We start from the raw sequence: 15,247 nt of genomic DNA, 5'->3' as shown, positions 1-15,247 counted from the left end.
GAGCAGATACTGATGAACTAGCTAGAGCAGGGATGCCAAACCTGCAGCCCACCAGCTGTTGCAAAACTACAACTCCCAGCATTTCCTGTTAGCTGAAGGCTGTCCCAGGCAAGATGGAAGTTGTAGTTTTGCAACAGCTGGAGGGCCGCAAGTTGGGCATCCCTGATCTAGAGGATAGGTCATCAGTTAAAGTATCTCAGGACAACCCCTTTAATTTAAATTCCTGCTCATTCTGTTCTTTGAAGTCCAGGAGGCGGTCCTATCAGTGACTGACAGCTCTCTCTGTATACACAGTCAGAGGGCAGGCTGTCAATCTCTGATAGGACCGCCTCCTGGACTTCACAGCCCTGAATGACCAGGAATTTCATCAATAAATTAGATGTTCTACTGAATCTTTACGCATAAATCTTTATATCACTCTGCTCAGCTCCTCCTGATCTATAACATGCTGCCTGCAGCTCAGCCGTGACAGGTTCCCTTTAATGCTCGCCACATAGACAACAGATGAACAACTAAACCTAGAGATTTCAGTGCCTGGGAGTGCACAGACTACCGCATTCCCCGATTCGAAATCCTTCGTGCAAAATGGAGATACACCGCCACCAGAGGTGTCCGGCAGCGGCTTATTCCCTGCTCCTGACGAGCATCTGGCCGACAGCTATCTAGAGGTCAAGGGCATGTAACGTGTGAACAAAGCCTTATGCGGCACTATCCGAAGGTGTGAATCCAGCATCAGTAAAACAAAATCAATATAAAACGAAATAAAAAATGCATAAGCATCTAGCGTGGCTTTATTTAAACGATAGGGAAAAAAAGAATGGGAACAAGAAATGAACACTGGGAAAACGTACAAAACACGAGTATTAACTGCAGGATCTGAAAACCCGTAGAACGGTCCCTGACTTAAAGGATTTGTCTCATCACACAGAACCCGTCTGGTTGCTTAGTTCACCTGCAGCGACTACGCAAATGAATGGCAAATAAATGGCCTCCATGTGATGCATGGAAGAACCAGTTCTTCACTCTGGCTCAGGGAAACCCTCGCTGTGACACCCATATTCCCTAAAAGTCCAAACGGGAGTTAGTTGTCGAGATGAAGAAACCCCTCTAACAACCCTCTAGTACAAGCGCGGCAGAACTCACAGTTTCCTCCTCGGGAGGATCCACCTTGTATATCTCGTGTGGTTGTGGCTCCTCTGCTATCAGCTCTTCCCGGTGGTGGTGATGGTGGTGGTGATGGTGATGATGATGCCTGCTGCTCTTTTTCCTTTTCTCTTTCCTCTCTCTCCTCCTCTCATGCTTCTTCCGATTTATCTCACTGGCCTCAAGCAGGAGATCCCCACATAGTGAGGACTCAAACATCTCCCGTCCATTCTGAATAGTCTTTGTAATTCTTAACTTGATCTCAGGGGAACCGGTCTTCTTTTGGGTGATGATTGTTGAGGACGGAGGTGGTTGCAGAAGGTTGGGTGGTGATGTGGGCTGAGGGGGCGAAGATTTGAACACTCCCTCATGAGGGCGCATGGCCGCCGTTTCCAGGTGGTGATAACACTCCAGAGTGCTGTAGTTCCTCATGCCGTACCCATTGGCTGAACCATTGGGATACTGAGAGTAGGTTGCGTATTTGACCTGTGAGTCATACCCCAGCGAAGACTGGTAGCCATTGGTGAGAGGCGGCAGGTCCTCGGTGGTGGGAGTGGGGTACTGGAAGTCCGGCTGGAGGCCAGAATCGTAGGGTGTGTGCCCACCCTCATCGGCCTGATCACTGCTATTGGCATCATCCTGCCGGTTGTTGGCGGAGTCGATGAGTTGAGGGGGTTGCTGGATTGTGTTTCCCATGATCCCTTGCATGAAAGAGAAGGAGAAATCCATTGTCGTGCTCAGGCATCATCAGCTTTCCCTTTCTCTCATAGGGCCTGAAGAGAAAAATACAAAATGTTGAATTGTAGATTTAGATTCTATTAGTGTTTTAATTTATGTGAAAAATATACTACATTACATAGAACCATTCTGCAGCCCCCAGTACACCCATACACAGTGGACGAGCTACCTGCTTCCAGCTCAGCTGAGGATAGGGGCAGGGCCTTGTCTACGTGCCCGGCAGTCGGTGCAGGGCCTTGCCTACGTGCAAGGCAGTCGGGGCAGGGCCTTGCCCAATATCCACAGGAGGCCTAACACACACATGCCCTGCAGTCAAAACAGGAACGCCCAACTCTCAATGCAGTTACAGGATACCCATTTGCGCCATAGCCACAAAAAGACGCCCTCAAGCGCAGTATTCACAGCAGGGATCCCTACCACGACTTAAAGCACCCAGTCACCAAATGCATGACTGGCAGACATCAAACTACTTTGCACGTCTTGTCTCCTAGTCCCGGTGCCAATCAAGACCATCGTGCAGTTCTGCACTGAACACCGGGGCCAGACTATGTGAATTACAGGAATTTCATAGACATGTGAGGCCTCAGTGATGTCACAAGACCACATGATATAAAGCATGCGGTCATATGATTGAAATGGTTGAACCATGTGACAACAGCCTACTGACTGTGGGTTGTGCTGGAGGGGCAGGGGCTGGGTTTTATTTAAAAAAGGCATATTTCAACATGTTTGGCTGACTTATCTCCCTCAGGCTCTGACATTATTATCACCTTGTTATCACTGCTGACGAGGCCACTATCTATGGCAGCCACACGGCAATGCTTTACACGCAGCCCTCAGCGACGGCCTACGTGCAGCGAGGACTGATGACTGCGTGCCGCAGATCAATGTCCTGCCATCTATCGTCCATGGCTTCACAGGCGATCTCAGGCACTCCGCAACTAATCGGTGCATGCGCAGGATCCTGATCAGGATAAAGAGGGACTGCACTCAGTTAGGGTATTTCCACATTAATACTTCATTATTGAAAGGTGACCCAAATAAACGTCATCAGCCATCACCTCCTTCACTGCCGCTCGATTAGATTAGGTGCAACAATAGCGTGCAAGTAAGTGCACACAAAGAGTCGAAAAGCAAAAGCGCTGTACCTAACCAAATCTGAGGAAGATCCAGAATGTATGGACTGAACCATCCTGACTGAATGTTTATTTGGATTGCCTTTTAGTAATGAAGTATTAAAGGGATTCTCTGGGATTTTTAGATTGAGGGCCTATCGGACCCCCGCCGTTCAGCTCCTTAAAAAGGGCAGTGGTGCTCCGGTGAGCGCTGCAGCCTCTTCCTTGGCCAGTGACATCATGTTCATCGGTCACATGACCTAGGCGCAGGTCAGTCCCCTTCAAGTGAATGGGCCCGAGTTGCATGAAATACCAAGCGCAGGCACTATACAACGAACGGCTCTGTGCCACGGTGTCCCACTTCGTTATACAGCTGATTGGTGGGCGAGCCAGGAGTCGGACCTCCCCACTGATCAGATGTTCATGACCTATCCTGAGGCTAGGTCATGAATATCAAATTCCCAGAAAACCAGTTTAATGTGGAAACTGTTACACATGCAATTTGACCCACGGGTAGCGTACCACGGTTCTCGACGGGCTGCACTTGGACTAGCAGTACCGGTTCTCAAGAAGCATGTGCCATAATGTTCTTAGGGGAAAGTGGCATCTTCCCGCACACTGTAGCCACCCTTCCCCTGTCTGCAGAGGGTCTAAGTACGGGCGTCAGCAGCCATAGTTGGCGCTGTCTGTTTACCACTAACTGCTGGTTCGCACCTCGATTTGCAACCCGAAACAACGGCAGGTGCAGCCGACGATTTGAGTAAGGCCTCATGCACACAAACGTATTTTCTTTCCATGTCCGTTCCGTTTTTTTTTTGTGGACCGTATACAGAACCATTCATTTCAACGGGTCCGCAAAAAGAATGGAAGTTACTCCGTGTGCATTCCGTTTCCATATTTCCTTATTTCTGTTGTGTTCTGCAAAAAAAAAAAATAGAACATGTCCTATTATTGTCCACATTACGGATAAGGATAGGACTGTTCTATTAGGGGCCGGCTGTTCCTTTCCGCAAAATACAGAATGCACACGGATGTCATCCGTATTTTTTGCGGATCGCAAAATACATACGGTCATGTGCATGAGGCCTTAAAGCGCAGCCGCTAATGCACACATGTAATAGCACCTTAAAGGGGTTATCTGAGAGTATCAAAAGTCTCCCCATATGCCGAACCCCCCACACTGAATACTGGCTCCCTGCGCCGCCGCTGGTGCTTCATCCGGTGTCGGGGGAGAGCAGCCAATGGCAGGCGGGGACGAGCCTCCCTAGCATCACGGGTGACACTAGGGAGGCTCGTCCCAGTCTGCCATTGGCTGCTCCACCGACACAACATGTTTTGATCCACGCACAGTGAGAAGCAGCAGCGGCGGCGCAGGGAGTGGGGAGCCAGGTAAGTATACTGAAGTGTGGGAGGCCCAGCATATGGGGGGGCTTTTTACACTCTCAGATAACCCCTTTAAAGGGATTGTCCGATTTCCTATAGTGATGACCTAGCTAATTTGCTGCGTTCTCTTCAAACAGCTGCTTATAGGGGGTGCTAGGAGTTGGACCCCTGCCGATCTGATATTGACATGAGCATAGGTCATCAATACAGGAAAACCAGACAACCCATTCAAATGGTCAGAAACCTCCTCAGCTCCCCCCCCCCCAAAAATCCCTGGAGAAAATATGAATTCACAGAAAATACCAGAGCAAAAGAAAAACACACAAAGGCTGCAGGCGACACACACAGCGCTGCAACTAAGGGCTCCGTATGGATACTGGATGTGTGGATCCCGCAATTTTCTCACTTCCATCAGTAGAAATTCCTATTTTTGTCCACAAAATTTGCGGAAGAGCCGCACAGATCATGTGCTGTCTGCATTTTCTGTGGAGCCATAGAAACAAACGGGTCTGCATGCGATCCACATAAAATGCGGATTGGACGTGGACCAAAACTACGGCCGTGTTCATGTGCAGCAACATATATGACATTTCCTCAGAATAGGTCATCAATATCTGACGGTGGGCACCACGTCCTCTGTAAACAGCTGATCGGGGGGGGGGGGGGGGTGCAGGGTGTCAGACTCGGACCGACCTGATATTGATGACTTATCCTGAGTATAGATCAATACATACAGCCTGCACAACCCCTGATCAAGGCTGGACGGGCCGAAACGCATCCTTGACATTATCCTGTAAATCTATCCATTGAAGGAATAAAACCAAATGAACTGCTGAGATTTATTATACTGCACAACCCCTTTAACACACATCTATGGCTGCCTAAGGAGGGCCTGGGATATTTTAACCCTTTACAGAATATGGCAGTCGCCCCGTCATATGACAGACGCACATTGCTTCCCATGGCAAACAACAAGAGAACTACAAAAGGCAAACACAGTATCTGATGCTGCAGAGCAAATAATCACAATATCAGCAAATAAACAAACAATGTATCAAAACCAAAAGAGCAGAGAAGTTAAAGGTCTCCTACAACAGACTGAGGAGCCAATTGGAATGTCTCACTCAACAGGGCAACAATTTTGCACCAAATCATTCTATTACTTGTCTCAGCTCTTATGCAGACCCATGCGTCTCCATGGTAACAGACAACAAACAAACCCCTTGTAGTTAGATCCGACATTCATTTTGCCATTTAAATGCTGCTTACCTCTTGCTAACATAACAAATCTTTGTTAGGCCTCATGCACACAACCGTAATTTTGGTCCTTGTCTGATCCACATTTTTTGCAGATTGCGCACAGACCCCTTCATTTCTATGGGTCCGCAAAAATGTCATCAGTGCGCTGTCTGCATCTGTGCGGCCACAACGCAGATTATACAACCTGTCCTATTCTTGTCCGTTTTGTGGACAAGAACACGTTTTTTTTTTTCTTTCTTCTTCTTCCAGTGGGTCCCATGAAAACTGCGGGATGCACACAGGCCGCATGCGTATTTTATGGACCCGTGACTTGCTGACCACAAAATAGAAATGGATCCGGTCGTGAGCAGGAGGCCTCAGAAAGAGGCAGGCAACAGAGGGACGGCAATATAACTGCAGCTTGTTGTCTGTTACCATACGAAAATAAAAGGCCATTTGTAAAGTCATTTTATTTTTTGTATATCTACAAATAGATATATTTGTAAAGGTGAACACATACAGAGCATTCGCTGGCTTAATTTACTGCTAGATATTAATGAGCTATCCTCAGTCCCTGCAGTACTCCAGTGTGGACACCAGTGTCAAGGGGCATCAACTAATGTTGATGTCTCCCATTTAAAGTGTCAGGTCTAATGAGAATGTGGAATACCCCCTATAGTCAATGGGGCTCAGGAACAGAGGTGACAGCCCTGCCCTGATCCCCCAAATTCTGAAGAGTTCTGACACTTTGGACTTATATACTTTTATGGCTAACCTCCGGCACACAGTTGTGGTTTAAACTACGACTCCCAGCATGCTCCAGTCATTTCTTGGAAGTTCTAGAAACAGACAAGCAAGTGTACATCTTGAGAGTTGTAGTTTTACCACAGCTGGAGTGCCGGAGGTTAGCCCTCATGGCCTCTTTCACATGGGCGTCCCGGATTTGCTCCGGATGCGTCACGTGTGCACTGCGGGAAACCTCCGCGAGTGCGCAAGCAATTTCAGTCAGTTTTGACTGCGATTGAGTTGCGTTGTTCAGTTTTTATCACGCGGGTGCAATGAGTTTTGCACGCGCGTGATAAAAAAAAACTGAACGTGTTACCCAGACCCGAACCTGGACTTCTTCACTGAAGTTTGGGATCGGTGTTCTGTAGATTTTTATTATTTTCCCTTATAACATGGTTATAAAGGAAGAGAATAGCATTCTTAATACAGAATACAAAGTCAAATGTCCATTGAGGGTTAAAAAATAAAATAAAAACATAACTCACATCATCCACTTGATCGCGCAGCCCGGATCCTCTGCTTTGTTCTTCCTGAAGGACCTGCTAAAGGACCTTCGCTGACGTCATCGCGCTCACCACGTGGTGAGCGCTATTACGTCATCAAAGGTCCTTTTTGCAGGAAGAAGAAGAAATGAGACGATACCGGCTGCGCGATCCAGTGGATGATTTGAGTTATGTTTTTTTTAACCCCTCAATCGATATTTTACTAAGCATTCTGTATTAAAGGGGTATTCCCATCGTATTGATCACTGTTAAATCTGTTAATGATTTGACAGTGATCATTTTTCTAAATACATTTTATTACCTAATTTGCACCCTTTTTTTTTTTTTTTTTTAAATAAGTCCCCTTTTACCTGATGTTGTCTTTGGTCTCCCCTGGTTACGGCCACCTCTCCTGTCGATTCCCGCCGGGTCACGCTTGCGCAGAAGACTGAAGATTCTCTTCCGGCCGGGCAATGTCCTGAGCGTGCGTGTTCAGGACATCGCACGGCCCGGCCGAGAGACAAACTTCATTCTTCTGCGCAAGCGCGGCCTGGCCGGGAGAGGACGTCACTCGGGCCCAGCCGAATCCAGGAAGTGGACGTTGCGCTGGACGAAGGTAAGTATTAATACTGAAGATGGGAATACCCCTTTAAGAATGCTATTATTTTCCTTTATAACCATGTTATAAGGGGAAATTATACAGTAAATTCCCTTTAATGGGGTCCGGGGTTGCTCATCCCCATCATCTCCTAGCAACCATTTGTGAAAATTGCACCGCACCCGCACTTGCTTGCGATTTTCACGCAGACCCATTCATTTCTATGTTGCCTGCGTTAAGTGAAAAACGCTGAATATAGAGCATGCTGCGATTTTCACAAAATGCAGAAGTGAGGCATGAAAATCACAGCTCATCTGGACAGTCCAATTGAAGTGAATAGGTCCGGATTCAGTGCGGGTGCAACGTGTTCACATCACGCAATGCACTCACTGCAGGTCAATAAACGCTGAAGATTTTTGTTCCATTTTTGTTAAAATCTGCAGATCTGCCGCACACAAACCTGCAGCCATTTACACCACGTGTGAACATACCCTAAAGAGGCGCCATCAGCTCCAAAGAAACGCCGGCACAGAATAGGAGTCATCCACCGTAACCTGCTGTCAGCCATTTTTATATAAACAAAAATGAGAAAACTGATGCCAACCAACGGCATCAACGAGGTAAGTTCACAGGTAGCGATAATACTGGAAGCACAGACGACACAGAGGCATTCAACGAAACCTCCATGATCAGAAGAAACAGGTTTTAAATTAAATTAAACCAAAAACCTCCTTTTGCTTCTACAGCTCCTTTGCAGACCTATGTGTCTCCATGGCGACAGCAAACAAGAATCCCATTTGCTACACTGCTACCCTGTCAATATGGGAGAGAGCGCAGGTAGGTACCATATAAACAGCCAGAGTCCTGTACACCATGTAATACATCAGGATGACACAGAGGGAGGACTGCGTGGGGGGGGATCCCCTGATCACTGACAGTAATTCCTCAGAAAATGACTCACTGCCTGAATTTCCACAATCGTGTACTCGTGTACACTGCAGCCGTCTGATGCAGGCACAAGCAAAATATCCAACTGATTGTAAGCTCTTCATCACCCTGAATGCTGCAGCTCAGACCTACTGTGAAAGCACCTCTGTCAAACCAGCCGTTTTGGGATTTTTAAATCCCAAACTCTGCAGTCCCCTCAGTATACATAATACCCTCTATTGTTCCCCCAGTAACTATACATGTGCTCCAAGTTCACACTGTGCCCCAGTAACTATACATGTGCTCCACACTGTGCCCCAGTAACTATACATGTGCTCCACACTGTGCCCCAGTAACTATACATGTGCTCCAAGTCCACACTGTGCCCCAGTAACTATACATGTGCTCCAAGTCCACACTGTGCCCCAGTAACTATACATGAAGTCCACACTGTGCCCCAGTAACTATACATGAAGTCCACACTGTGCCCCAGTAACTATACATGTGCTCCACACTGTGCCCCAGTAACTATACATGTGCTCATTATTGCACTCCCAGTATCTATATACGGTATGCTCCTCATTCCCCCCCCCCCCCAGTAACCCTGTATGGGCTCCCCATTGCTCCCTCCCGCTACCTGTATGGGCTCCCCATTGCTCCCTCCCGCTACCTGTATGGGCTCCCCATTGCTCCCTCCCGCTACCTGTATGGGCTCCCCATTGCTCCCTCCCGCTACCTGTATGGGCTCCCCATTGCTCCCTCCCGCTACCTGTATGGGCTCCCCATTGCTCCCTCCCGCTACCTGTATGGGCTCCCCATTGCTCCCTCCCGCTACCTGTATGGGCTCCCCATTGCTCCCTCCCGCTACCTGTATGGGCTCCCCATTGCTCCCTCCCGCTACCTGTATGGGCTCCCCATTGCTCCCTCCCGGTACCTGTATGGGCTCCCCATTGCTCCCTCCCGGTACCTGTATGGGCTCCCCATTGCTCCCTCCCGGTACCTGTATGGGCTCCCCATTGCTCCCTCCCGGTACCTGTATGGGCTCCCCATTGCTCCCTCCCGGTACCTGTATGGGCTCCCCATTGCTCCCTCCCGGTACCTGTATGGGCTCCCCATTGCTCCCTCCCGGTACCTGTATGGGCTCCCCATTGCTCCCTCCCGGTACCTGTATGGGCTCCCCATTGCTCCCTCCCGGTACCTGTATGGGCTCCCCATTGCTCCCTCCCGGTACCTGTATGGGCTCCCCATTGCTCCCTCCCGGTACCTGTATGGGCTCCCCATTGCTCCCTCCCGGTACCTGTATGGGCTCCCCATTGCTCCCTCCCGGTACCTGTATGGGCTCCCCATTGCTCCCTCCCGGTACCTGTATGGGCTCCCCATTGCTCCCTCCCGGTACCTGTATGGGCTCCCCATTGCTCCCTCCCGGTACCTGTATGGGCTCCCCATTGCTCCCTCCCGGTACCTATATGGGCTCCCCATTGCTCCCTCCCGGTACCTATATGGGCTCCCCATTGCTCCCTCCCGGTACCTATATGGGCTCCCCATTGCTCCCTCCCGGTACCTATATGGGCTCCCCATTGCTCCCTCCCGGTACCTATATGGGCTCCCCATTGCTCCCTCCCGGTACCTATATGGGCTCCCCATTGCTCCCTCCCGGTACCTATATGGGCTCCCCATTGCTCCCTCCCAGTATATATAATTACACCTTCTCAGTGTCCCCCCCTCCTTCAGGTAGTGTTGACAGATGCTTTCTTCTTTATTTAGTTTCCCCCCCAAAAAATTTAAAATATACTCACCTCATCGACTTGCACTCCAGGGATCACTTCCTCTGGACTGGAGGCACCAGGACCTGTGCTCCCAGCGTCATGACATCACATGTTGTGACATCAGGTCCTTCTGCCTCCAGTTCTGAGCAAGTGTTCCTCTGCGTGCAGATGGATGAGGTATTTTGTTAGTTTTTTTTTTACCCCCCGAACGGGTGCATTTCTGTATAAAGCCCTTCAAAAACAGGCCCATTCATTTCAATGGGGTCCATATGGCTGTGAATAAAGAAGACCCCTGTACTCCGCTTTGCTGCTTAAGGTGGGATTTCCAGTACAGAAAGTGCTGACCGTTTTCGGATCAATGGTCTTCAGAAGTACCGGCTCTGCCGCACCGGGGGTTTAAAGAAAGATTATAAGGAGAGAGGTTATGGCGCTGTAGTGAGTGAGGTTTGTGCCTGTATTGTACAGCGCCATAAGATACAGGCGCACACCTCACACACTACAGCGCCATACTCTCCCTCCCTATAATCTTTCTTTAAACCCCCGGTGCGGCAGAGCCGGTACTTCTGAAGAAGACCATTGATCCGAAAACGTTCAGCACTTTCTGTACTGGAAATCCCACCCAGCAAAGCGGAGTACAGGGGTCTTCTTTATTTATTGTATCTGGTTTGAGAACCATCTCCGGATACCCACCAACTCTATAATCGCAGCGACTTCTAACCATTTACATATGGCTGCGAAAACAGTTAAAAACCGAACACGTCCTATTCTTTTGATGGCCGTTATTAACTCACCATGTGAACAGTACCCTAGACTTTAACCGGTTCTGAAAACGACCATGTGAACGAGCCCTTACGGTAACAAGCGAGCAATCGCGCTCAGCTACCTCCCATATAGGTCAACTGACAGAGCTGCTGACATGCAATGCTACATCTCCATTGGGGACAGTCTTGCTGGACACGTGAGGGTCCCAGAGGTGGGACCTAAATTGATTAGATGTTTATGGATACGACTGCCGGACACCTCTGGTGGTGGCTCATCTCCTGCTATCATCACCCCCCACTGTTCTTGACAATACACTAATGTATATGGCGCCTTAAGGTGGGAACATCCCTTTAAAGATACTTTCAATTCCTCATTACGCACAATACCTCTGATTGCTGTCTGTGAACCTGTTTCCAGGTTCTTACAGTGACACACCGTAGCAGACTGACAGCATGGAAACAGGACCGGGCGCTTCTGTCCATGGGACGAGGGACTTTACTATTCATATGTATATATTTGATGTGCCCCGAGGTAAGAGAAGCCCTAATACACAGCACCCTCCAGTATCACCTGAGCAGCCGGATCTGCTACATCTAATACAGGGGGGGGGATGGGCAGAAGACCCCTATATGCCCTGCACTCATCTGGATAACATCAAGCCTTTGTAATGATACTACTATTACTAGCCAAGGTAATACACCGACCAGACATGTAGAGTAACGACAGTGCAGCTCTGCAGAAGGGCCGGACACACAACATATGGAAGGATTCACTGTAATGTATGGAGAGAACTACAACACACAGCAGAAACCTACGGACCGGATAGTGAACATACATACATTATGTAATAAACATATCCACATACACACAGGCATAACAAACACACACAAATATATATATATATATATATATATATATATATTTAACAAACACAAACATACAGGCATTATGTAGCTGTAGTATATAACATACAGGCATCATGTAGCCGTATATAACATACAGGCATCATGTAGCCGTATATAACATACAGGCATCATGTAGCCGTATATAACATACAGGCATCATGTAGCCGTATATAACATACAGGCATCATGTAGCCGTATATAACATACAGGCATCATGTAGCCGTATATAACATACAGGCATCATGTAGCTGTAGTATATAACATACAGGCATCATGTAGCTGTAGTATATAACATACAGGCATCATGTAGCTGTAGTATATAACATACAGGCATCATGTAGCTGTAGTATATAACATACAGGCATCATGTAGCTGTAGTATATAACATACAGGCATCATGTAGCTGTAGTATATAACATACAGGCATCATGTAGCTGTATATAACATACAGGCATCATGTAGCTGTAGTATATAACATACAGGCATCATGTAGCTGTAGTATATAACATACAGGCATCATGTAGCTGTAGTATATAACATACAGGCATCATGTAGCTGTAGTATATAACATACAGGCATCATGTAGCTGTAGTATATAACATACAGGCATCATGTAGCCGTATATAACATACAGGCATCATGTAGCCGTATATAACATACAGGCATCATGTAGCCGTATCTAACATACAGGCATCATGTAGCCGTATCTAACATACAGGCATCATGTAGCCGTATCTAACATACAGGCATCATGTAGCCGTATCTAACATACAGGCATCATGTAGCTGTATATAACATACAGGCATCATGTAGCTGTATATAACATACAGGCATCATGTAGCTGTATATAACATACAGGCATCATGTAGCTGTATATAACATACAGGCATCATGTAGCTGTATATAACATACAGGCATCATGTAGCTGTATATAACATACAGGCATCATGTAGCTGTATATAACATACAGGCATCATGTAGCTGTATATAACATACAGGCATCATGTAGCTGTATATAACATACAGGCATTTTAGGACACTTTCACATGATCAGTATTTGGGTCCAAGACACAGAAGAGGAGGAACCGGTCTTTCCATTATACTTTCTCTCTAGGATCCACTTCTGGTTTTGGGTTAGAAAGGCCTCATGCACACGACCAGTTTCGTGGTCCACAATCAGGCCGCATTTCTTCCGGCTCGGGTGCAGACCCATTCACTTTAATGGGGCCACAAAAGATGCAGACAGCGCTTTGTGTACTGTCCACATCCATTGCACCGCAAAAAAATAAAAATAAAAAGTAGCATGTCCTATTCTTGTCCGTTTTGCAGATCCACGGTTTGCAGACTGCAAAAAAACGGAACGGTCGTGTGCATGAGGCCAAATACTGACCATGTGAAAGTGGCCTTATACAGAAACACACATATATACGGGAATCGTTATATATATATATATATATCATCTTATACGTAAACACAAACATGCACGGACATATATAAATACACACAATCATTGTATAAACACAGATATATAATATATATATACACACACACACACACACACAAATGTACATCCAAAACACAGATCTAGATAAACATATGCGCACATATAGACACGTGTACACACACGGACCCATACAAACAGCATGGCGATAAAACAGCCCGTGATCTATATACCGTATAGATGTACACACCACACCACATACAGGACTATTCCACCAGAGCGTCAGCTCCACAGACAAGGGTGCATGGCTGCCCACTCCTCCATGTTCTCCGGTGGGCCGGTATACACCTCCACATCCCCAAGTAGAGTGTCAGCCCCTGGGACAAAAGCCCCATGTCACTAATCAATGAACATTCCCCCTCCCCCAGATATATATATATATATATATATATATATATATATACACACACACCCCTCCCCCACTAGAGTGTTAGCTCCTAGGACAAGAAGCCTGTCTTATCTCCAAATCATATCAAAAGTCAACCAAGTCTCCCCTCCTCCATTGATCCATAGCCAGTATATATATCCGGCCCCTCCCCCCCACTAGAGTGTCAGCTCCTCGGACAAGAAGCCTATCCTATCTCCAATCATGTAATAAATCCCCCCAATATCCCCAGTGCTCCCCCCTCCCCCAGGAGAGTGTCAGCTCTTCGGACCAGCCGCCCTCACCTTCAGTTTGTTCCATTCTAGATCCCGGTGTCTCGGACTCAGCGACAGGAACCCGCGGATGACCGTAAGGAGAGGGGAGGAAAACCGGGCGTCTGACGTAATATCCGGGCTTCACCCCCACTCCTACTGAGAAGAAAAAAATAATCCGGGCGTCTATACAGTTCTTTTTAATATTTTTCGGGTGAGCCTCGTCTGTAGGGGCGACATAAAATGGCGACGGTTCTTTTATTCGGGTGTCTATGGACTTGTAACCTCCTGGCGGTGACGTTTCGGGCAGGTGTGCACCCGGTTGGGGTCGTGTGTGCGCTGACCAGGCCGAGGCCTCAATTTTGGGCGCCGCGGGGGGAGTAACGGGTGTTTTATCGCCGAGGGGTCTCCTGGCGTCGTGGGAGGCTTCCGGATGTCGGCTCCCGGGTGACTAAATACCCCCTCCCTCCCCCCCGGTACGTTTCAGTTTTTTTCCGGGTGTGTCCGGGTCACCACCGCCCGCTTCCTCCTCACACAAAAGCCGCCCGCGCGCCCCGGCAGCGCCAGTGAAAAAAAATCCTTCTACTCCGATTGGTTGGAATTCTTCGCTTAGCATGCCGGGACTTGTAGTTTCCCTTTAAGGTGTCAATAAGAATTGCTGTCATTAAAGCTTGAAAACTGAGATGAAGTATGGGCTGTGGGCTCGTGCGACACCTAGAGGCCGGAGGTTGAAGTGTGTACTGGGTTAGGCACTTTCACACTAGCGTTTCTCTCTTCCGGTATTGAAATCCGTCATAGGGTCTCAATACCGGGAAAAAAAAACGCTTCCGTTTTGTCCCCATTCATTGTCAATGGGGACAAAACGTAACTGAACAGCACATCATTTATTTATTTTTTTCTACCATCTTCTTCCTTGAATGTGACTGAGCTGCGGATAGGTCATGTGACCAATGAGTTGGTTAGCTGCTATAGAACTCTGCCGACTGCCTGAAAGGTACGCTAAAAGCATCTGATTAAAATACGGTTCTCCACCAATTCTGGTAATCAGACTAGTGGTGTGAACAGGAGCGTAGGGAAAATATATATATATATATATATATATATATATACACACTACGTGCAGAATTATTAGGCAAATGAGTATTTTGACCACATCATCCTCTTTATGCATGTTGTCTTACTCCAAGCTGTATAGGCTCGAAAGCCTACTACCAATTAAGCATATTAGGTGATGTGCATCTCTGTAATGAGAAGGGGTGTGGTCTA

The 15,247-nt window shown here is 47.6% G+C and overlaps 1 protein-coding gene across 6 annotated transcripts in view; it reads right to left on the bottom strand.

Annotated features, from left to right (window-relative positions):
• Window positions 1–14,575, bottom strand: part of NSD3 (nuclear receptor binding SET domain protein 3) — a 103,102-nt gene extending 88,527 nt beyond the window's left edge. For 4 of the 6 annotated variants that reach the window (XM_044279034.1, XM_044279037.1, XM_044279038.1 and 1 more), the window contains exons 1-2: window positions 14,015–14,575; window positions 1,144–1,916 (exon numbers count right to left, since the gene is read on the bottom strand). In XM_044279034.1, the coding sequence (XP_044134969.1) occupies window positions 1,144–1,872 (729 nt within the window). In that variant the 5' untranslated portion in view covers window positions 1,873–1,916; window positions 14,015–14,575. Of the gene's footprint in view, window positions 1–1,143; window positions 1,917–2,050; window positions 2,165–2,298; window positions 2,401–14,014 lie in introns of those variants that run through there. The other 2 variants (XM_044279036.1, XM_044279035.1) reach the window with 2 other exon arrangements.
• Window positions 14,576–15,247: the final 672 nt, after the last annotated feature.

This window comes from Bufo gargarizans, chromosome 2 (genome assembly GCF_014858855.1).
Source record: "Bufo gargarizans isolate SCDJY-AF-19 chromosome 2, ASM1485885v1, whole genome shotgun sequence".
NCBI classification, from domain to species: domain Eukaryota; kingdom Metazoa; phylum Chordata; class Amphibia; order Anura; family Bufonidae; genus Bufo; species Bufo gargarizans.
Note: the sequence above shows the minus strand (reverse complement) of the source record. Positions and strands in the feature narration are given on the sequence as shown.